Source organism: Octopus bimaculoides, chromosome 1, assembly GCF_046866305.1.
Source record: "Octopus bimaculoides isolate indiv1 chromosome 1, ASM4686630v1, whole genome shotgun sequence".
Lineage (NCBI taxonomy): Eukaryota > Metazoa > Mollusca > Cephalopoda > Octopoda > Octopodidae > Octopus > Octopus bimaculoides.
The window spans coordinates 80,281,538-80,305,770 of NC_142928.1; the positions used below are offsets into that span (position 1 = coordinate 80,281,538).

Here is a 24,233-nt window from a genome sequence, read left to right on the forward strand (position 1 = left end):
AAAAGATTTTGTAATTACTTTTTAGGCTGATTACCATATCAGTCCACTTTGTTTCTAATTCTGAAAATTTGCTCTTTTCCTTTATCAATTTTTTTCTTCATTCTTATAGTAACTCTATATAATGCACATGTACATCAAAACCAATGCAGTTGTTACAATACACATAAATATTCTGTCAATATTTTAAAGATACCACCTGAGTGTCAGGCAAGACTTTGCTCAGCAACATAGCATACCTACTAACCTGTCTATCTTCTGTATCCTCTTGTCTCTTCTGTCTAGGTGACAAGACGTTCTGTTCCTCTGAACTGGCAAACAGTATCATTCTCATCTAAATTCTTTTGATGCACTTCTCTATTCTGTCTTGCTCTTCTAATGAGATACTAAACATTTACCTAGTTCTTCCCTCTTTAAAACAAGAATGGAATAGCAAAAAACTTTAGTGTCAGACTACAGTATTTCATTATTTCCTTTTTATCTAGGATCAATATTGTCCTTCAAAGGAATAAGTACCAGGCATGTATTAGGGATGTTTCAATTAACTTTACCTCTCCCCAGCATTTTTGTAGCCTATTAGTAGTAGTGCTGTGCTCTTGTAAAAATGTTCTTAATATGTTATGTCTTTTTTTCTGTTCTATGTGAGATTTAAACAAGTTTTTTTTTTCTTTTATAGAAACTTGTTCTGTGAATCATAAAAAAGTACTGAACAATTCTATAAAAAAAGAGGAACCAGGTGGGTGATTTTATAGTTTATTGAAATTTTGTATAGTGACTGGTGTAAGCACTATATTTTTTGCTTAATTTTATTAGTAAATTGTGTCACTAATTCGCATCTCTTTAACCTAGAAAAATGTTTTTCCTCCAACTTGATTAATTTCTATTTAATTATGATAATAATCCATAGTGGTAAGTAGCTTGCTTACCAACGACATAGTTCTGGGTTCAGTCCCACTTTGTGGCACCTTGGGCCGACCAAAGCCTTGTGAGTGGATTTGGTAGATGGAAACTGAAAGAAGCACGTCGTATATATCTGTGTATGTGTGTCTGTGTTTGTCTCCCCAACATTGATTTACAACCGATGCTGGTGTGTTTAGGTCCCCGTAACTTAGCGGTTCGGCAAAAGAGACCGATAGAATAAGTACTAGGCTTACATAGAATAAGTCCTGGTGTCAGTTTGCTCGACTAAGGGCGGTGCTCCAGCATGGCTGCAGTCAAATGACTGAAACAAATAAAAGAGAGTTATTTTGATGCTTACTATTCATTTTAATTTACAACCAATTCTTTCATGTAGATTGTGGAGTGGTACCTGCTGAGAAGAACCATGTCAAGCGACGTAGCCTTCGTTATGTACTTTTCAGGGATGATTTTGTAAGTATTTCTTTTAATAACAAGTTTTTAAGTCTTGTGTTATGTAGAAATCCACCTCGTTACTTGTGTAGATAATCATGCAGAAGCTTGTTATTACCTATAGTTCATGCATCAACAACTTGTTAGAAGCTTCAAAAAAAAAAAGAGAACGATACATTGTTGTGTAACTGCAGGTTATGTCAGATTGTTACTGTTGATAGCGGTGGTAGCAGTGGGGTTATTTATTTTCATCCCTGCTGCCAGTAGTAGCTGTAGCAACCACTACTACAATTATTTCCAGCAAACTCTGCTTATAATCAGTTCTTACTTGATTAATTTTCGCAATTCTTGTTTATTCTCAGTCGTTATAACAGTGACATTCAGAGTAGACTTAACCCTTTCGTTACTATATTTCTGGCCAAAATACACTCCTCATGAGTTTCAATTAAATTCTAAAATAATCATGAATTTAGACTAGTCTCATTAAACACCTGTAACTTTTTTATTTATCAACATATTAATGTGATATTTGGAACATAATTAAAGAAAGGGTTCTTAATCAATTCCATTGCATAATTTTTGTCTGAAAGTTCTCCACGTACTGGGGTACTGCTAGTGTCTCTCACATGTAAATATTGGTTCAGCTTCACGAATCATACTCGTTCATAATACTGGAAATATATTCATCGCCAAAAGGTTCCTGATCACTCCAGTAATTTGTTATTCTGGGTAACTGTCTAATACCCATAATAATATTTATGGCAAAAAATGCCCATATTTCATCTACAGTTGCAGGAAACCACAAGCTATCTTTTTTTTCCGGTTTGTTTACAATCTGCGTAACGGTTTGTTTCCGCAGTAATCATTTCAAACAAGCATGAAAAAGAAGTCTAAAGGTTTCGCTTCCTGAGAAAGACTATGGGTAGACCCTGTTTCCTCAGAAAAATTGTTAATAAAAATATTTTTTAAATCTTTTTCTGGTGTAAAATCATCCTCGCTGTCGCCATCGCTGCTTTCAGTTTCGGATACAGAAATATCCGATTCATTATCGTTCACCATGTGCTTTTGTAGCTCATTCATTCTTTTCTTCGATATCTCCATATCTTCTGTTGAAAAACCTTCAAATTCGGAATCACTGCTTGATAGCATGAAACTCCTCTCCATCTTCAAAGTTGAAAAAAATTAACACTGCAAAAAATGTGGAAAAAAATCTTCCAAAATTCACTGAGTTCAAATATCACGCCAAATAATGTCAGAGACAATAACTCAACTGTTTGCAAAGTGAAATCAGGTGTTTTAACGAATGTACTGACAAGATTTGGGTTCAAATATACATTTAAATAACAATGGGTACGCTCGGCCGGCTACGGCCGGGTTAGTCTTATGAATCAAAAAATTTTTCGGCCGGCTATGGCCGGGTTAGTAACGAAAGGGTTAATGGGTAAATAAACAGAAAATGTCTATTATTAAGAAGTAAAATTGTTGAAGAGTATAGAGATAGGAAGGAAATATAAAAGTATATTAGGCATATTTAAAGACTTCAGATAATGGGGCTGGTAATAATGTGTGTGTATGTATATGTATGTATATATATATATATATGTATATATATATTTGTATATATATATATATGTATGTATATATATATGTATATATATATATATATATATATATATATATATATATATATATGTATATATATATGTGTGCGTATGTATATATACATGTATGTGTATGTATATATATATATATAAAGCAGTTGTATACTGTCAACTTAATGTTACAGTCCCAATAAGGGAATCATTCTGCTGCTATTTAGCCCTAGGAAACTGGACCGCTTCCTGTCGGCCTTGACACATTTCCTGTGTCCTTATATTTGTGAGGGGGAAACAAGCACCCCACCCAGCCTAGTGTGCATTCAGGGACATGTTTCTGAGTCATTGCTTGTCATCAGCCTGAAGTAGCAACACCAGCTGGCTGAAGATGCTTTTCAAACCCTTGCAAGTATATATATTTTTAGTGAAAACACATTCGCTGATTACAAAAATTGGAAATGATCTAATTATAAATCTCACAGAGAAAATTAAGTATATATATATAAATATATATATATATATATATATATATACTTGTTCCACACCCATGGAAGACTGACGTTAAACAATGATGATGATACTTGCATTATATATCTGATTTGTAATACTTCTTATAATGTACATATTAAAATGTAATTTATTTGACTTAGCAGCATTTTGCAATGTATCTAAATCAGTACCTTCGTTATTTAATTTGTCTTTGTAAGACACTTTTGATTTGTTATCACTTAATTTCGTTTTTTATTGCAATGGTTTCTACTTGTGTAAGATACACACTCACACACACACATACATATACATTTTATTTTATAGGTATATGACAAGGATGCTGAATCTTTGATTAGTTCATTATCTGTGGAGATAGATGATGAAGATATTGATATAGGTAAGATTTCAATATATGTTTCACAATTTAGCCTGCAATCTAGAGTGATGGCTACATTTTCATCCAGTGTAGGCATACATGGACTTGACCCTCCAAAAGATTCTATAAGCAAATTTGTAATAATTAAACTATTGTTGGTAGTTTTGTTAGCTCTTGTATGCTTTATAATGTAAATAACTATTTATTTGTTCAGTTTTATTCAGGAGTATTTTTTTCTCCAACTTGCACAAGAAAGGAATTACTTGTGAAAGATTTAGAATTTTACATTGAAGAATATATTCTGTGTAGATTAGATACTTAATAATTTTGAAGTTTTATGTAAATAAATGCCTTCAGTAATTTCTTTGTATTAGATATGAAATTTGAGAAACTATAAATTTTTGTGAGTCATGTGGATTAATTGTACTGTTTCAGACAGATCCTTTCTTCAGCAAAGAAATGGTGCACTTCTCATTTCTTTTCGCCCAAAGCATTAGAATTAAATTCTTCTTATGGCACAGAAATTTAATCAGTTTATGAACTTTGTCAACTGATTTCTACTGGCTTAGATCATAACAAGTTCCCTTCACTCTTCTAATATGTATTAAAGCTTAGCTAACATAAGTGAAACCATTTTTTCTCTATTTACACATGTGACCATTATTTTTAATCATCTTGAATTTGGTTACCTTGGGACATCAAAATATCCCAGAAAATGAAAAAAATATCCTCTAAATTTATTTTCTGTTAACATATGAAGAGCTTAAAACATTTCATAAGCATTCTCAGATATTTCCTCTTCTGATATTTCTCAAACTTCAAATCTTTCTTATGTTAGTTTAAAGTTAGAGAAAATTACTAATTCAAATTGACTTCTTACTTTTACAGCATTCAAACTCAGTCAGGTGGACACCTATCGCCTTCGGTTACAAGAACGAGAACATAGGAAAAGATTGGCTCGTGACTATGGCTTATTTCAGATAAATGGGGGCAACAAATTTAAGTCCCAGTATGCTAAGAAGAAAACTACAAAACTTGACAGGTAAATATTGTCTTATTCTATTTATTTACTGTTAATTTTCAGTTTCATTTAAGATGAACAATAGTTTTCTTTTTTTTATATATTTGACTGTATTTATCCAACATACATTGCTTTATTGTTTTTCACAAAACTCCCTGACAAATCTAGAATCTAGCATTCATCTTAGAATACAAAAATATTGTTACAAAATTCTTTCTGATTGTTTCCTTGTTACTGTGGTTCAGGAAATAGAGAAGTTGAAAAAAAATCTGGGCAGGGCTGTGTTTTAAGAAGCTTGCTTTCCAACTACATGACTGAAACAAGTAAACTCTACTTTATTAATTTCTATTTCTTGAACTACTAAATTATGGAGCAAATAGCACACTAAGAAATTGAACTGGTTTTAGAGAAGTTTAGAAACATATTTAAATGGACAGATTCATGCAGGTATATATGACCAGCTTCTTAGCAATTTTCATCAAACAAATTTGGCTTACATGGTATTGGTCAACCTAAGGCTATAGCTGGAGGCATATGCTCATAGTGCCATGCAGTGGAATTCAACCCAGAACCTCATGGTTGCAAATTAAACTTTGTAATCATGCAGCAATGTTAGCACCTATGTTGCATACTTTTATCAAACCAGATCAAATTCTTGCTGTTTTAGATAACTTTATATTTTCTGAGAAACTTTCTGAATATCAACATAAATGTCTTCATCATCATCATCATCATCATCATCATCATCATCATCATCATCGTTTAACGTCCGCTTTCCATGCTAGCATGGGTTGGACGATTTGACTGAGGACTGGTGCAACCGGATGGCTACACCAGGCTCCAATCTAATTTGGCAGTTTCTACAGCTGGATGCCCTTCCTAACGCCAACCACTCAGAGAGTCTTCTGGATATAAATATACTGTAGGTTATACCTTTCAGAATTGATCATCTAAACAACACATTCCTTTGTAGAATGCTACATATCTATAGTAGGGAGTCTATGTGGTCATTCAGCCTGCTAGAAATAGCAGAACTTCATCAAATTATATTCCCTACTGTCTTGAAAAGGGGGAAGACAAATTAGAAAATATGGTTCAAGATACAATGCCTAAAAATATGACATTGGTATTGATTGGAATGTGTTTATCATGAGTCTGTTCATCAAATTGTCAACATACCCACATAAAATTTTTTAAATAGTAGGATGGGTGATGCACAATTTATAGTAAATATATTTTTATTAATGATTTGTTGACCAAATTAGTTGTTATAAAATTATGTAGTGTAAAACTGAATTGGGAGCCTCCCAACATGACATTAGTTTTAGTTGTTAATAGTAACTAAAGAACTAAATTGCTTCGATTATTTCAGTCCAAGAATATTTTCTTTACTTCCAAACCAATTTTCTCAAAATACAATGATTAAATGTTCAAGAAGTCTAATAGTTTTTTAGTCATTTAAAGAAAAAATTGAAATTTATAATTTCCCTTCATTATATTTTATTGATCTAAATAAATATTAATTTTTTTCTTTTCTTTTCTTTTCTTTTCTTGTTGAAGAGAGTTTCAAGAAAAATTACGTGTGTTTGCAAAATTTCACACATTCCAGGAACATGTGCAGTATTATGAAAGTTTAGCGCGTAAGTTGCCTTCATTGTTTGATGAGAGCAGTATAAAATATTTTAAATAGACTGTTGTATTGGTTAGGTATTGTAAGGGGTTGTGGGTATACTTCACTAACCAGACTGCCACAAGATTTAAACATAAACCTCTTAAACAGTTATTTGCATTGTGTCATTACACATGATTTATTTATACTTTTGTTTCACTCATTTTAGCTGAGAGAAGTAGATAGTAGATAAATTTGTTAGTCAAAGGAAGAATATTTGATCTTTCCAACTTGTAACTAGTGTGAGGAAATTAGTTGTAAAATATAGTATTACAGTGGCTAAAAGATAACAGCATGAAATTTTGTGCATATTCTCAGTATTTCATTTCTTCATTGTGGCAATGGAAATCTTACAAAACTCTGTCATTTCTAAATTAACACAATTGTTAATTTAGCTCTTGAAATCCATTCTAGATATAAAATAAAAATGTCAATTTTGCACCAACATAGCTTCAATCTTGGGCAAATGTTACATGCTCACAACACTTCATATCAACTGTCAACAATTAATATAATTAAAGAAGGGCACATCAGATAAAATTCATGAGATGGCCCATTAATGAGTGAAGAAGAACAGAAAACTTAAATCTAATTTTATTTAATTCTTTAATCTTATACTTTACTGATTTATAGTTATACTTTTATTTTAAAGGTGAAAGAGACTTAAAAAGTCGAATTCGGGAATTATTCCGGTTCCGAAAGAATGGGTTGATGACTTTCGCAGGTTAGTATGTGCATGAGTTAAATTCTAATATTCAAAAAGTGTAATTGTGTCAGCAAGAATCAGAGGAAAGTGGATGATATTAGTGTACCATGAGAAGATGGGACTTGCAACATCCATTTTTTAGCTTACCTATGTATGATTTAGGTTGTTTGATTATTGTGTATTTGTTTTTTGTTTATGTTGATATTTAGTAACTACTTCTGTGCAGCTAGTTTAACGTGTACACATCATCCTTTATTTAGTTTCCTTTTCCTTCTTAATATTTATTTGAATCAGGTTCTTTGATTAAATGTAAATTGTTGGTTACTCTGACTCATCACTGGTAATTTCAGTCAGGTGTTTGACTGCTAAATTACTTGTAGTTATGGCCAAGAAACCTATCAATTCAATGTGTCTAGCGGGAAATAGACAGGTGCAGTGCACAAGCTGCAAACCATTATAATTAACAAATATTTTGTTGGGTAAAAGAGCAAATTTTTCTATGCGCCAGGAGAAGTTGCCAGAAAACCACTCAGCTCTGTCATTCTCTTCAAAACCTTGTAAATCCTTGGATTCAGTTAATTCTTTATCATGAAGTTGCGTTTTCTATGATGTATCTTTTAGAACAGTTTTCTTTGTTTAATGCAACTAAGAAGCACATAGACAGGAATGTGACTTGTGTCTGTCAAAATATTTCTCTCCTATTTTTAAGTCATATCACTTCTATTTTTTTCTTTTTTTCTTTTTTTAGTGATTTCGAAGCGTTTAGTACTTCTAAGCAAAGCAATTTTTTTGTCTAGGGTTTTATAATTAATTCATTTAATTAATATGTATGATTATTTATGTTTATATATGTATCTTTGTTTTATATTGTTTTTGCAGAAGTTTTAGTGTTTAAAAATAAAAAATATAAAAGAGATAGAAGAAAAAATACCAACAAACGACTGGTGAGTAATATACTGTTTCTTTTATTATCCCACCCCACACCATTTTCCATTACTCAGCATTACATTCATTATCATTATAATCATCTCTTCTTGTGTTTTTATAGCAGAGTAAAAACAGGTATTTTTCACTGAAATTTCTTTTCTTTATTATTATATAGTTATATTTGTATTTCGTCATAAATGTTTTGTTTTCTGTTTCTTTCTCTCTCTCTCTTTCTTCTCACTCCCTTTCTTGCATCTAATTTATGTATAAAACATAGTAGAGTATATTTCTCTTTCATTTTTTTTTTTTTGTATTTTTATTTCTAGTTTCAGAAACAATAAAAGAGAATAGGGAAGCAAGGAGAGAAAGGAAGAATTGGTAGCAGAGCAGCTAATGTAGATATTTATCACAAGCATAGTCTATAGCATTACATTATAATAGAGCTGAGAAATTAGAATTCAGTAAACAGCTACACATTTGTAGCAACAAAATAAGTTGTAGATAGGAGGAGGGGAAACAAAAGTTGTGCAGCATATGATAATTACCCAAAAAACCCTACAGTTTGGAAGTAAACTTTGGTTGACTTAAGAATACTATTTAGATTTTATAAATTCTTATAAGTATCATTCTAAACAAAAACAATTCTTACAAACAAGGACACCAGCATGACTGCATAGTTACGTTATTCACTTGACAGTCATGTGGTTCTGCTCTGATCCCACCATGTAGCACTTTAGACAAGTATCATCTGCTGTCGCCCCAGGTTGGCTTGTACATGGAATTTGGTTGAAAGAAACTGACTGAAGACCAGTCACGTGTGTGTTTGATTATATCTTAAGTTTATATTAGCCAAGGATGTGAACATTGGGTGAAAAACCTGTGCTTTTTGAACAAAGCCTATCAAGTACTGCAGCTCCTTTTGTCACTGTTGCTATGAAAAACGCAGTTAATGAGTGTTTAGCCACCTATAAACAACAATATAGATTGTGATCTACAACAATAGTGATGAAAAATTGTTTAACTAAAATCATCATCATTTAACATCTATTTTTCCATGCTTGCATGGATCAGACGAATTTTGTTGAAGCAGATTTTCTGTGACTCAGTGCCTTTCCTTTCACCTACCTTCATCTGTTTCCAAGCAAGGTACTATTTCCCTGTGACCAGGGATGCCTTTCATGCCAGACTGGAAACGAACAATATGTATAACAGTGATGCTTACTTGTGTCAAAACTTAATGTCAAGACAAGCACCCTTGTCTTGACATTATTGTCAAAAACTGTCAAGACAAGACAAATGCACACATGCACACAGACATATATGTCATGTATCTATATATAATATAGGCACTTCTTTCAGTTTCCATTTTCCATATCCACTCACAAGGCTTTTGTTAGCCTGTTGCTATAGTGGAAGGCACTTACCCAAGGTGCTGCACTTAAATTTATTTTTATTGAGTTGCTAGTGTTAATATTGTACTATTTGATAATAAAAGTATATAATGTATTGCTTACAATAATATGGGTAAGATAGTTGTGAAACTGAATAATAGGAACTAGGCAGGAAGATGTCCATTAAGAGAAAACTTGAAGCATGATGTTTAACCTTTTAGCATTCAGATTTCTTTGTCAAAAGTATTGCTTATTTATTCACATTATTTTGGATTAACCATGCATTATTTTGTAGCTTCAAGATTCCTATAGTGCGTTTGTATATTTTTAGAATGACATTGTAGGGTAGGTGTGATAGGTATCTAGATAGTTTTGACATAAAACAGGTAGAATATTTGGGCCGAATATGGCCAAATTAAATGCTAAATAGTTAAAATTAAATTTGGAGAATTACAAATAGAAGAAGGAGGAAATTACTAAAGAATAATGACTAAAATTGGCTAATGGGTTCCTACATATAAGGCCTAGTTTACTCATTAGGCTATATTTTCACAATATTAAGATATTTAGACTTAGATATATAGGGATATTTGTAATGATGTATCTCTAATTCAGGATTAATAGTCTTAAGGTATAAAGTATTTCTGTGACAAGTATAAAATAATTAAGGCCAACTAAAGGATAAATTTCTGTTTAGTCAATTGTTACTCTCTGTTGAATTTATAGAGATAAGCATTTAGACATGACTTTCATTTTCATGGTTCTGCATTTGTATGCTTTTATTTTTGCTTTTTTAATTTACCCAACATCAATAATACTGCTGTACTTGGGATGCTTTGTGGTATCATTGATACCTGTATTGTCTGATCAAGAATTAACTCAATTTTTGTTTTTGTCTAGGACAGCCGTTTACAGGAAGGAGGGGAATCAATGGCTTCCGGAGAACTAAAGTAAGCTTCCTTGATACTTTTTAATATTCTGATGAATGCTTGATAGGAGTTGAAAGATAATATACCAATTGTTCTGTTGTGTCTGGGGAGAGTCATTTTCTTATCGTGCCTTAAAATACCAATTGTTATTTTTGTGTTCCATTTTAATAAATTTAATTAATAATGAGCAAGTGTAAAACTATCAGCTTGATACTTTAGGAAATTAATGCTTAATTTCACTCTTAATTCCACTCTTAACTCACAGAAATTCCCTAAAACTTAGAAAATTAAGAAAGATTCGATTGTGTGCAATCTTTTGTCTGTTTCAATACTAAAAGTTTACTTTGGAAGTTATCAAAGATTTGTTATTTGAAATGTTATTTAATACATGTAGTTGTTAAACTTAACTTCTTGTGATTATTAGTGTTTTAATAACAACAAAATTGTTGGAAGTGATAAAGAAACTAAAACTTTTATTCTGCTGTACTTGTCAAGACTTACACTACACACGGAGGGAACAAAAACTGTTTAAAGGACTTTTATGTCAATAAAAGTGTCATTCAGTGTAACAGTGCAACATATACAGTGAAGTTTGATATAAAAGTGATGCAGTTGATGTTTATTGTGAATCTTGTGATATAAACTGACTGCTTAGAAATTAGAGGTATCAAGGAATTATGTCCCTAGATATAACATATATGAAGAATTGGAGTTGTAAACACTGCTTATGATTTGGACGTTTGTAAATATTGATAGGCTAAGTAAAAGTGTGTTTGAGATGTGACATCCTTGTCAGACCTCAATCAAAGATTGCAAAAGATATTTTAAAAAGTGTAACTAAAAGTCATGGTTATGTGGTATTACCAAGGTTGAGTCATCTCACCATTGTCACTTTGGTGCATCTATATTGAAGCATTGAGGATGAATGTACCTAACTTCATGAGCAACGAAGGTTGGTAATACATCTTGGTATATGTTTCTTTGTTACAGCCCAATAATATGTATTATTAAAAATATGTATTTATCCAATTCTGCCAAATTTGAATACTTAGTATGTTGCAATATAGTCAGAACTGCCGGTGGTACAAAAGTTGTACTGATTTAGTTGAACTGTTAAATTAGATATATTTCAATAAAATTAATTCTCCTCACTTTTGGCAATTAATATAATAAAGGAATGATTATTATTTTGTTAAAGCATTGAGTTGGCAGAACTGTTAGAAGTGTCAGACAAAATGCTTAGTGGTATAACTTCTTGCTCATTACATTCTGAGCTCAAATACTACCACGGTCATCCTTTCAGGGTTGATAAAATAAGAACCAGTCAAGTACTGGGGTTTATATAATTGATTATCTTGCTCTCCCTAAAATTGCTGGACTTTGTGCCAAAATTTCAACCTGTTATTAATATTTAGATTTTTGTTCTTCCCTTCATATTAGTAAATTTTATACTAAAGCAAAATTTACTTTCTGATCATTTTCAGCGAAAACTTAGATTTACAAGGAAAAGAACCCGGTAAGTAAAAACATGTGTTGTTTGTTTATTTGAGCTGCTATCATTGATGTCACATGTATTTATTTATTTGTATTGGAGTTTCAATCACTGAACTCAATATTTTCCCATTTTCATTTGCAGGCGGAAAATATGATATTTTCTATTTAATTAGAAGGAAACTGGCAGCTGTTTTTTGCATGAAGCATTTCCTAAAAGAAATAACAGGTAAGGCTTAGAGTTATGCTATTTTAAATTACATATTGGGACCAGTAGTTTGAGTAGCTATATTTTTAATTTTTATAGAATAATGTTGATCAGTTTCTCACCACAAGACCAAAATCTTTCATATTCATCTTCAGACTTAATGAAAATCCTCAGATAATATTATGAATAAGTTCCAGTCATCTGCTAAGTTTTTATCATTTTAACGTCCACTTTTCCATGCTTGCATGGGTTGGACAGTTTATTTATTGAGGCAGATTTTCTACAGCTGTCTCCAACCGTCATCTGTTTACAAACAAGTTAGTATTTCACTCTGGCCAGACAAAGTTCTTACAAATTACTAGAAATGAATGACACTGCTTGTAAGGCAGTGACACTTATCTACAATTATCACACTATGTCAAAATGAGATACAAACTTACATACACATACATATACGTATGCGACTGGTTTCTTAGTTTCCATCTACCAAGTCCACTCACAAGGCTTTGGTCAGCTGGGAGCTCTAAGTTGAACATGTGGTTGGAAAATGAACTTCTTACATCACAGCCCTCCTCTCATTTTCATACAACATAAAAGCAGCTTACACATTTATAGAGTAAATATAGCGAAACATTTTAGCATGCCAGAATAAATACTTAACCGTATTTATCCACCACTAACATTCTTTGTTCAAGTGTTACTAGAGTCATCATGTCATTTCAGTTGACCAATCTTCTCTCTTGTAAATTTGTAACCATTTGCCCATATCGGAAATTGTAATGGTGGAGTCAGTAAAACTTTGGACAAAATATATTGTAATATTCACTTGTGCTTAGTTATGGTTGTCTCCACCTTTCATCCTTTTGAAGATTGATGAAAATTACTTCTGTACAAATATGTGGTTTGCTGACAAAGCTGGAAATTAATGTTACTATTATTAAATACAGAGGTGATGGCAGAATAATATAGTGCCAGACAAAATCCCTTCTGGTAAATGTCATTTTATATCTGTCCTAAATTCAATCACACTATCTGTTCACATTTTAAAACCAGAGTGTTGATAGAATATGTACCGGTTAAATATAAATGCTCTTTCTGATGAACTTCTGATTTTGTATTTAAATTAGAAATCATTATTATATTTTTTGCCAGAGGTAACTGTGTTGTTAATCTCTACAGATTCAGTAAAAATAATAATTTAGTTGTGTTATGAATAATTATATATTCCCTTCCTTTATAAATATAAGAAAAATCATTATTATTGTGAAGGTTGAAGAGTTCAAACAATAGCTAGACATCAGGTGTTTCAGTGTTTAACTATTTAATTTTTTATTTCTTTATACTCCTAAGTTCTAATGTTTCTAGAATTGTCAGAATATATGCCCTTCATGAATTGGGATTGATTGAATTAATTGTACCTCAATATCTGCAGACTTAAGAAAAATCATTATTAAGGCGAGTGGATGCCTGACATAGGCCTTATAGTATTTAATTACGTCCCTTTAAGAGGCAAGTAGTAGAAGCAGGATATGAATCCTTACTGCTTTTTCTGAGATCAAACTCCGCCAACGTTGACTCTGCCTTTCATCCTTTCAGGGTCGATTAAATAAGCACCAGTTACACACTGGGGTCGATCTAATCGACTTAAACCCTTTGTTTGTCCTCTTTATGTTTAGCCCCCTGTGGACAATAAAGAAATAAATATGTAGTTAACTCTCATGGGTTGGACAATTTGACTGAGGACTGGTGGACCAGGAGGCGACACCAGGCTCCAATCTGATCTAGCAGAGTTTCTACAGCTGGATGCCCTTCCTAATGCCAACCACTCCGAGAGTGTAGTGGGTGCTTTTACGTGCGTTAGTTTGCACCAATCTGGTAGGGTTGATAAATTAAACTCCAGTGAATTTCTAGGGTCAATTTAATCACTATATTTCATCAAAATTTGTGCTTTTGTACCATTATTAAAATGATTGTTGTTTTGTTTCTTTTTTTATTTTATTTCTAGGTTTATCTTTGACTGCAGCATCTCTGATCAATCACAGTATTACTTGAGTGATGATAGCCTCATCGACTGAACTGTTCCTGATTCCTGAGATTGTTTTGTTGTTGTTCTTCTGCTACGGAGAAACCACCATTGTTGACTCTGAAGTGTTTCATTTCACTGTCTCATGGAACTGCAAAGCATTGCCATTGGTGTGTGATGGAGAGAATCAAACAGCAAACCTTTCTGCTGCACTGCTCAACTAGAAGTGTTGAAGGTGTAACATAACAGGTCTGGTCAAGGTTAGCTCCACAGTGACAACTGGGAGTGTTAATAGTCTTCTGTTATATAACACAAGCCAGTTGAACTGAACTGGTGGGAGGGTAGAGTGCTCTTTCCCCACCATACACACTCACACACTCCCCACCTACAACACATCTGGATGTGCTGTTAAGACTGCTGTAACAGGTTTTTGCTTGAGCAAAGTCAAGCAGAACCATAGCTACTGTCACAGCAACTACCAACAATTATAGACAGTTTGCTGTGCTTGGTCTGTAACCACATATCAAACCTGATCAGACAGACCTATCATTGAAAACATTCCAGTTTTGAATATCTAGTCTTTATTTTAGATATAATGCATACAGTGTTATTTTATAAGTCCTTTATAGCAAGGTGTGATTTGAGGGGTGTTTGGTTGTTAAATCTAACAGCTTACACATTTATATAGAAACTCTTTCATTGATTCACTAGTGCCACAAATCCCAAATTGTTTCATGTTTCCCAGGTGCTAAAAGTAATCTGTTTTCCTCTTTTGTTGATTCATTCTGTGTTATAATCTTCTTATCCAGATAGTCAACCACTGGAATCAACTAATCATTTATGATTAGTATAGATTGAGGGCCTTGTGCATCAGGGTAATGTCAGGATGGAAGTACAAATGGGATGCTCATCATTTTGTTATGATCATCAATACTCTAAAGATAATTGGAGGACCATAACTCTCTCAAGCTCCATGATTGCTCATCCTAAAATAAATCCAGATGTTATCTTTATATATTTGATGACATATCAATTTTCTGTGCTAATTTAAAGCTCCAACAGATAGAGTTTTAAATTAGAATATTGCTGTCCTGGCAACCTCTGAACCCAAGTTCATAACAATTTTGAAATTCTTTATTAAGAACAGTCCTGGTTGAATGAGAGAAGTTCTAAACACACGTTTTGAGCCTGAAAGTTTAGGGACTCAAAATTGTAGCTATTCATAGATTTCCTTTGTTAATTGCTATAAATAAACCAAATCTTTGGTCTCTAACAATGACCACTCCACCTCAATCTATCCAACAAGACCTAGCAAAGAAGCGAGTAAGTTGGGTTGTAAGTCTATTTTAATACTGCCAGCATATTTTCTTTGGAAGTGCATTGATTTGTCACCTCTTCAATAGCTCTTCCCTTATAACCCTAGCTGACTGACTTAGTCTTGGGTCTATGGTGACAGTCCACTTTTTGAACATAAGCTAGCCTATCATTTTGATGGAATGAAAACCTCATCCAAAATACGTTGAGTTGTTTCCCCTTTAGTGAAGTTACGCAGGTAAACTGAATACTGCCATTTCCTCAAGTGTTTGATTTTATGTAAGGCGTTGGAAATGTATCATTGCAATTTGAAATTTGAAATTTTCTATAACCCAAAACCTAGGGACATTATCATTGAGTAATCGAATTGTCATGTCATCATATTTGATATTATTGTTACTAGTTTTTTTTTTTTTTTTTTTTTTTTTTTTTTGGCAGGTGGTTTCTCTCTCACACATCAAAATTGTCATTAGAGATACTTATCAAGTCTAACAAGGGCTACCACCCCCAGCCATTCAGTAAACAACTTGGAGCCTTTTCTTTAGTGATATACCTGCTGGAAGTAGCAGTCATATTTCTTTCAAATCATACCCTACTGTCTTTTAAAAAAAAAAAAAAACCAAGGGACACATTAGATAATGTAGCTATTCTTTTAGATAATGTGTAGTCCTAGATACACTATTCTTGGGGCGGGTGGAGGGGAATTAGGTTTTCAAACCTGGAGAGTCTTTGATCATAGGTCAACTCAGTCAGGGCTGATTGAAGGCTACACATAACAGGTACAAGTGCTGTCTGCTGGACCAAGGGGCCACTGCCATAACAACAAACAACTGGATGTACTGTGACAGTCTGCTATAACTACTTATCTGTTTGGTGGTGAGCTGTCGTACTCCCCTCTTTCTTGCATGGTTCTGTCGGGGCTATGCCACAACAACAACCGAACATGTTAACAAGAGACTCAAATATTGCTCTCAACCCCACCTCACTTCTCTTCCATCCCTCTTCTCACTTCTTTTTATCTCCTGTTTTCCTCCTTTTTTTTCCATATATATATATATATATATACTTTAGTTATTGTCTTTATTACTACCTGACTGTTTCTCCTTTTCTCTCTTTTTATTTTACTTTCAACTCTGTTTTCTCTTTGTGTTTGTATACCCACTTCTTTGTCCCATCTCTCTTCCCCTCACTCTTTGTCCCATCTCTCTTCCACTTTTTTTTTACTGCCCTCTCTTTCTCATAACAGTTACTGCTGTTGGTTGTGACTTTTAAAACTTTCTGGAGACACTGTGGAAATTTTGGATAAACCAATGTACATAAATTATTTACTTCAGTGAAGTTACCACTTGATGGGTGAAAGCCTGTTAGTCTGACATAGTGTATGTACCACACAATGAATGTTAGTGTATGTAAGCATTGATGTAAATTTAGGAGAGTGTGTAATATAGTTTTCATCTTTTCCTTTTTTCACATCACTCATTTATTGCTACTCACAAGCAATAACTTTATTTATTGACTTAACTCTTTATAAACTGCAAATTTATATCTGTTGCAAAAGCTGTTACTTTATAAGGCTTTCAATTAAAACCACAAGTTATTACAAAAAAAATTCAATAAAATAAAAATAACAACTACAACAACAAAAAATGCAAGGTCTTTTAATAACTATATCTGAGTGACTTCATCCTTGTTATTCTTTTGTTTGTCCATGTCACTATTTCTTTTTTTCTTTCTTTTCCAGTTTGTTTCTATGCTAGCATGGGTTAGACAAAACTTGTTGAAGAAGATTTTTCTATTGCTGCATATACTTCGTTCATCAATCTTCACTTATTCAAATGAGATATATTCATACCATTGGTATTCACACACACTGAGACCAATGATACCTTGGAATCTACTGGACTGTTGTTTACTGAAGAATGTAAACATCACCAATTTTAGCTCAAGTGGCATTAATGAAAGAACATGGAAACAACATTAACACACGTGTGTGTATGTATTTATCATCATCATTTAATGTCTTTTCCATGCTGGCATGGATTAGCAGTTTGACTGGAGCTGGTAAGCCAGAGAGCTGCACCAGGCTCCAGTCTGTTTTAATTTGATTTCTGCCATGAGCTGCTCTTTTTTTTTTTTTTTTTTTTTTTTTTTTTTTTTTAATATCCAGCCTACATCATCTTATATTGATACTGCAATAGCTACATTGGCCAATGGAGAAGCCTCTGTGTGGTCACTCATCATCATTTAACATCCACTTTCCATTCTGGCATCATGGGTTGGAAGGTTTGACCAGAGCTGGTCATGGACCACACCATGCTTCATTGTCTGTTCTGGCATGGTGTCTACAATTGCATGCCCTTCCTAATACCAAACACCTCACAGAGTGTATTGGGTGCTTTTTTTGTGGCACCAACGAGTCTTGAGTACAGTAATGCGCCAGATATCTTAGTCATAAGGCTTAATGTCTTGAGATTGTCCTTCAATACTTCATCTCATGTCTTCCCTCTGTGAGAAATAACAGTTAAATCCCATGCTTGATCTGGAATTAAAAAGCAACATCTGCTGCTTTCTCTGTTCAATTTATTGCTCAATTTCTCTTGGAAATTAACCTTACTTATCAAATTATTTTGTACTCAATGGGAACAGTTTTGGAATTTTAAATTCAACATGCAGAAATATGTAGTGTATTCTGTTGAATGTGTTAAAAGTAGCACTGATTCATGGATTATGCTTGGCACCAGCTTGAAGGGTTTAATCAAATCCACCCTAGTACATACAATCTGATACATACTGTATTTCAATAACAAGGAAGTAAACAAACCAACACCAAGTGGTAGTGGGATACAGACATGAACACACACAATGGACTTATGAACAGTTTCCGGCTGTCAAATTCACTCATAGGCATTGGTTAATCAGGGGTTATAGAAGATGCTCAAGTTGCCAAACAGTGGGACTGAATCTACACGGTTGCAAAGCAAGCTTCTTCACCACACAACCATGCCTGTACTTATTTCATTTCGATTCATCAATGGAAGGTTGTCTAAAAACTCTATCAAGACATTTGCATGTAAATAAAGGTACTTAACCATGTATTTAGATTTGTGTTTGAGTTGGAATGACTTAGTACCAAGTAGTGAATCCTTGACACAAAACAAAACAACCACAGATTATGTTTCTAATGATTGATACCAGATAAAGATTCTAGATCCAACTTAATGCTACTAAATAATAAAAAAGTTGATGAACTTCAGGCACAAATGCAAAGGATTCAATAATGATATGTACTTCCAGCTGGCATAAAACCTCCACAGAAAGAGATTGGGTTTGAATGCTGATGATCTGACACTCAACTGGTTTTGGCACTGGAGGCAAACACATGCACATTCATGTGCAGAGAGATTACACGTGCACACACATAAACCAAGGGAGAGAAACATTAAATCAACAAAGACAAAAATGGATGTGACAAAACGTCTCATACCTATCCACACTCTCATAATGGGTAATCCTTGTATATTTTTCATTACTAAATGTATATGAATGTTACACTGCTACTAAATGCCATGTCCAAATGTTTAGTTATCAAATAAACCCAACTAATCAGATAGTTAAAATTAGCAACATTAATATCTTCTAGAGCAGTGATTCGCAACATTTTTTTATCTATGGACCCCTTTGATTCTTATTTTACCCAGTGGGTGGGACCTTCATAGCCATTCAATATCTAAAAGGTATTATTATATTTTTATGATTAAATATTAGGAAATGTATTTAAATATTCGGTAGAAATATAACCAGTTGCACAAACCCCTGTTCTGGACTAACAGATGTAATTCCTAATTAGAAAGTCTTTGTTTTTGTATATCATAAATGCTCGTCTTAATTTACATTTTTACATAATAGCACGGATTCGAGAGGGATTACCAAATCCACTTGCTGCACTTTTGTATATATATATATGTATACTTTTAAGTTTATTTATGAGGAAATTTATATAAAAGCTTTTATTTTATTATGCTAGCTATGCTATAGCCTAATGATATTGCCTGAAGAAATGAACACATAAGTATGATCTACCTAATATCCATGGAATGTATAGTAATCCCAGGAATACAGACTGATTTTAAGAAATGTGTGTAGCAATGCATTAAAATAAAAATTCCATCCATTATTATTATTATTATTACTACATATATACACACTCACATATATTAATTGGTCAAGGGGTCCAGACAAAGATCACACATTAAAACAAAGCACTGGTATTGTATTGGGCCCCATTGCATCAAAATAAAGTTAATATTCAAGATTGCATCAATACCATGTAGAGTCTGAAAAGAAATTGGAGGAGATTCTTCATGAAAAAGGTACAAGAATTCATAAGTGGTAGAAATTTATTCGGCTGTAAAAATGATCCATATTTCATACTCTTGTAATACCAACTTGACATTTCATGAATTTGAAGATAATCATGTTAAAAGGATGACAGAATTTGATCCTGTAAATTTGTTGTTAACAATACTAATCATCAATATTTAAAAATTGATAAATTACTACAACCACCTGAATATCAACTGCTAGACTAAGGTACCTGCAGAGCAATAGGTACTTCACTGTTGCTTTTGAAGTAAATATTCACTGCCATAAGATAATATAAGTTAAATTCTGCTACTGTTACTACTACAACATGATTTCTACAAGAGAGGGGGACACGATTGAGCAACTTCAGTAAATAACTTGTATTTATTTAAGCAAACCCAGTCTATCCTCGCAGAATCTAAACTCCTAATGTAACAGAATGGAAATAAGTACTGCAATGCTTTTAAAACATCTGGAATAAATAAATAAAAACAGTTTCACACATGGCAAGCATTGCTCAGATATGCAAACTTTGAAATTAGAAAATGGAGAGCATATTTTTAGAAACCTGTTACAATAATACTCCAGCCAAGCTATGAATGTATATTCAGTAAATACTTACCACCAATGTATTTATACAATTTCCCCATTTCAAGTTCTTTGCGCTATTTATTAACATAGTATCACATCATTTACACGTAATTTGTTTGTTTTTCCTTAGCTTTTTTTCATTGCATTCAAAGTATGTTGCTAAGTAATCAGTATTTAGTACTCGAAGCATGTCTTACATAATCAGTCTTATAAGGGAAATAGTTTCAAGGAAATATGAAAAACACAAAATTAGGATGTAATGAAGACAAATTAACAACTAGGTTTATATGGAAATGTATTAAAAATTATAAATATTCTTTATTGACAAATAAAAAAAAGACCTGAAAAATGTATAGAAACTGGTGAATTAAGACATCCAATCAAAATGTTAAGAAAAACATGAGCAAAAGTTTCTGTTAAGTTTCTTGACATAATTCTTTATAGTTAGCTTCTTTTTTTGTTGTAGATATTATAAGCAATCTTAAAGTTGCAGTAAGCCAGATTCCAAATCAGTTTTTCATTACCAGTTGGACATTCTTTGCTAATATCAATAATGTCCTTAGGAAAGACATGGACTATTGCTCATACCTGAGAAACGAATCGTTTTTGTTTCTGTAGCTATTGTCTATCAAAGTTAGCTTGAAGCTTCTGCTCATATCGATATGTAAGATTATAAGTAGATGTTTAGAAGTAAAAAAATAAATAAAACATATATAAAAATATCACTTTGGTATAAGTTAAGCACAACCATATATATATAATGTTAGATGTATAAATGCAAAATAAAAATCGAAGTGAAAGATGAGAGGTATATAAAAAATGACTTTCCCTCCTTAGTCAAATAATGATTTATTAATAGGCATATGGCCACTCATTTAGGGTGAGGAATATAGTTGATTACATTGGTCCAGTACTTGACCAGTTCTATTTATTGACCTTCAATAGGAGAAAAGTCGGTCAATCTCAGTGGGACTTTAACTCAGAATATTAAGGGTCGTAACCAAATATCAATGGGCTTTTTGCTTGATGGTCTACCAATTCTGATAATCCAATACCTTTCTACCATTTAATAATAAAAATTTTGGCCAAATATGACAAGCTAAAAAGAAAATTAAATTAAACAATATTTAATACATTTTATGATCACCTGAACAACATAATGCTTACAATAAAAATTAGTTTCTGCAATAAAACAGTCATTAACTGCTTATGAGAAGGAATATTTTGTCTTTCGTTTGATACAATTTGATGAGTGTCGAGAACAAGAAAGTTGAGTCGTAATTATAGCTATTTCACTTACATTGCTAATAGTTTCAAAAAAGACAATTCCTATTTATTCATAATTAATATTTTACACTTCCTCTGAAGTCAATAGGCTTATTTACTTCCGATTAAGGGAAAATCAATTAAGCAACTGTATTATTGCACTTCTGTGATATATAAACATTGATTGAATGATATCTATATTTCAATATTTTCTATTTAATAAACATGTTCACTCATACACTAGCTTCTATCATGTCACCAGTTTTTACTAGTATTATGTTCACATATACCACCAACATTTACCAATATTCCAAGTCAGAGTCTCCTTCATTTGCAAAAAATTCAGAATCATCACTTGAGCTGTCATAAGGTATTTGTTTTTCAAACAACAAACTTGTAGTATCAATGTAAAATGAAGAAAACAAAACCAACATTCTGTGGAACAGAAGTTCAATTAGAAAGTTTAGTAGAGAGTTCTGAGGTAAGGAGAAATGAAAGAGAAATCTCTGCAGAAGTTTTTTGTCAAGAATAGTGTTGATAAACTCTTCATAGATATCTCGATCGTAGATATCGGAAATATTTTCATACAAAGACCGTGCTTCTTGCTCCATTAGGAAAGCTATGTAGCTGATATTATTGCAGAAAAACTCCTGGAAGATAACTCTAACAGCTAGTTGTTTCAGGGTAGCTGTAGTCTGGCCAAACAACATCTGAATCGATTGAATGGACATGGGTATCCAGTTAATGAATTCTGGGAAAAAGTCTTTCAAATGATCCCCTAGTTCCTTTAAAATGTCGTCAGTTGCAAAATAACCTGGAAGTAAATATGGAATAACATTAACCCTTTAGCATGAAGATTATTCCACCGAATGTAATGCTTCTTTACTCACATTGTTTTGAATTAATCCTGAATTGTCTCGCAGCTTCAATATTTTGACTGTTTACTTTTAGAATGTCATCGTAGAGTAGGTGTGAGAGGCCAGTTTGAACATAAAACAGGCAGAATATTTTGGCCAGATATGGCTGGTCTAAATTCTAAGGGGTTAGGTGAAAGCAAACAAACATGAAATTCGTATGAGAAAATAAAAAATGAAATGGGGAGCAGATATAAGGCATTTCTCCATTCTTGGTTAAGTTACCTGTAAATAAACATATTCTCTGAAGACTCCATGTCAGGTTATGATAGCACATTACTCTGCCAGTGAACACTCAAAGACAAAAGAATCCCAAACTCCTAAGGCCCATAGTATTGTAGAGCCTAGGCACATCTCACCAGTATTTCTAGTTTATTATCTTATAAAAATTGTTCTTTTCTAAATTATATTCACAGAAGTTGAACTCAGAACAGTAAGCTAATTAAACTCTTTCCAGCTTAACAATGCTGCTGCTGCTTACAACAGTAAACTGTTCCTATTTATAGCCTAATGGACTGAACAATTTGTGAATAAAATATACTTCTTTTGACAGTGCACTAACATTCCAACCTCTTTGCCAGTTATTTGCTAGTCTGTTAATTCAATCATCTTTACTCTCATCTGAGATATAACGAATCAAAGATCGGCCTGTTAGATTTCCTTTTATGAAACAAGTATTTGATGATCCAGTTATTCACAATTGAGTTAAAATCATTGATCATTCTTGTGTACAGTGGCAGATTAGGCCTACACAGGATACACCTCATGTCTATGTGGGCTACGTGAGACATACTGGCATAAAAAAATGTATAAGACTTATGAAGTTAAGATAATGAACTAGTGACTGTATCTTTTATTTTTTAACTTGTTTCAGCCATTAAACTGCGGCTATGCTGGGGCACCACCTGAAGAATTTTAGTTGAACAAATCAACCCCAATACTTATAATTTTGCTCTCTTTTAGCTAAACCACTAAGCTATGGAGATATAAATACACCAACACCAGTTGTCAAGAAGTGGTGGGGGACAAGCACCAACACAAAAATACTCATACTTATATATATATTTATACACATATGACATACTTCTTTCAGTTTCCATCTATCAAATAGAAGACACCTGCCCAAGGTGCCAAGCAGTGGGACTGAACTCAGAACCATGTGGTTGGGCAGCAAACTTCTTACCACACAGCCACACCTCAATTCTTGCAAGAGCCAGTGTATTGTATCCATAAACAAGGCACATATATCTTGTTCATTCCGTTTTTTTAAAGCTGAGTCAGAGGAGAAAGGGCAAAGCCCTTGATTCTTTCTAGGGCTTCTATAACTGGTGGGTGGAAGGATGAAAGTTATCATCAGACTAGAGACCTAACCTAAATACTCGTAACATAGTGGACGCCTCTAAAGGCATCTAAGTGTCAGATGGTAGAGTGAAGCTGGCAAATAAAGTCTATCACTCATGAACAGGAATGACCTCCTTCCACAGGATTGAACACTATTTCTGTTCAACAAATTTCACACATGGTTTTGGAAACTTGAGATTATGGCAGGAGGTGATTTTCTAAAATGCTACTGAAAACCATGTAGTTGTGAATTGAAATTCTTAACCCGTGTGC

The 24,233-nt window shown here is 33.0% G+C and overlaps 2 protein-coding genes across 14 annotated transcripts in view; one reads left to right on the top strand and one right to left on the bottom strand.

The window, feature by feature from the left end:
* Window positions 1–18,585, top strand: part of LOC106877080 (transcriptional adapter 2-beta) — a 32,613-nt gene extending 14,028 nt beyond the window's left edge. For 2 of the 7 annotated variants that reach the window (XR_016241971.1, XR_016241973.1), the window contains 12 exons: window positions 674–733; window positions 1,292–1,368; window positions 3,756–3,828; window positions 4,696–4,849; window positions 6,389–6,468; window positions 7,150–7,221; window positions 8,083–8,147; window positions 10,427–10,471; window positions 11,935–11,966; window positions 12,087–12,170; window positions 14,155–14,421; window positions 17,228–18,585. Coding sequence is in view for 2 of the 7 variants with exons in the window: in XM_014925868.3 (XP_014781354.1) it covers window positions 674–733; window positions 1,292–1,368; window positions 3,756–3,828; window positions 4,696–4,849; window positions 6,389–6,468; window positions 7,150–7,221; window positions 8,083–8,147; window positions 10,422–10,471; window positions 11,935–11,966; window positions 12,087–12,170; window positions 14,155–14,201 (794 nt within the window). In the remaining 5 variants the exon portion in view is untranslated. Of the gene's footprint in view, window positions 1–673; window positions 734–1,291; window positions 1,369–3,755; window positions 3,829–4,695; window positions 4,850–6,388; window positions 6,469–7,149; window positions 7,222–8,082; window positions 8,148–10,421; window positions 10,472–11,934; window positions 11,967–12,086; window positions 12,171–14,154; window positions 17,157–17,227 lie in introns of those variants that run through there. The other 5 variants (XR_008264024.2, XR_016241972.1, XM_014925868.3 and 2 more) reach the window with 3 other exon arrangements.
* A 2,136-nt stretch (window positions 18,586–20,721) lies between these two features.
* Window positions 20,722–24,233, bottom strand: part of LOC106877087 (uncharacterized) — a 51,666-nt gene continuing 48,154 nt past the window's right edge. For all 7 annotated transcript variants that reach the window (XM_014925876.3, XM_052967682.2, XM_052967675.2 and 4 more), the window contains exon 9: window positions 20,722–22,519. In XM_014925876.3, coding sequence (XP_014781362.1) covers window positions 22,005–22,519 — 515 coding nt within the window. In that variant the 3' untranslated portion in view covers window positions 20,722–22,004. The remainder of the gene's footprint in view (window positions 22,520–24,233) is intronic.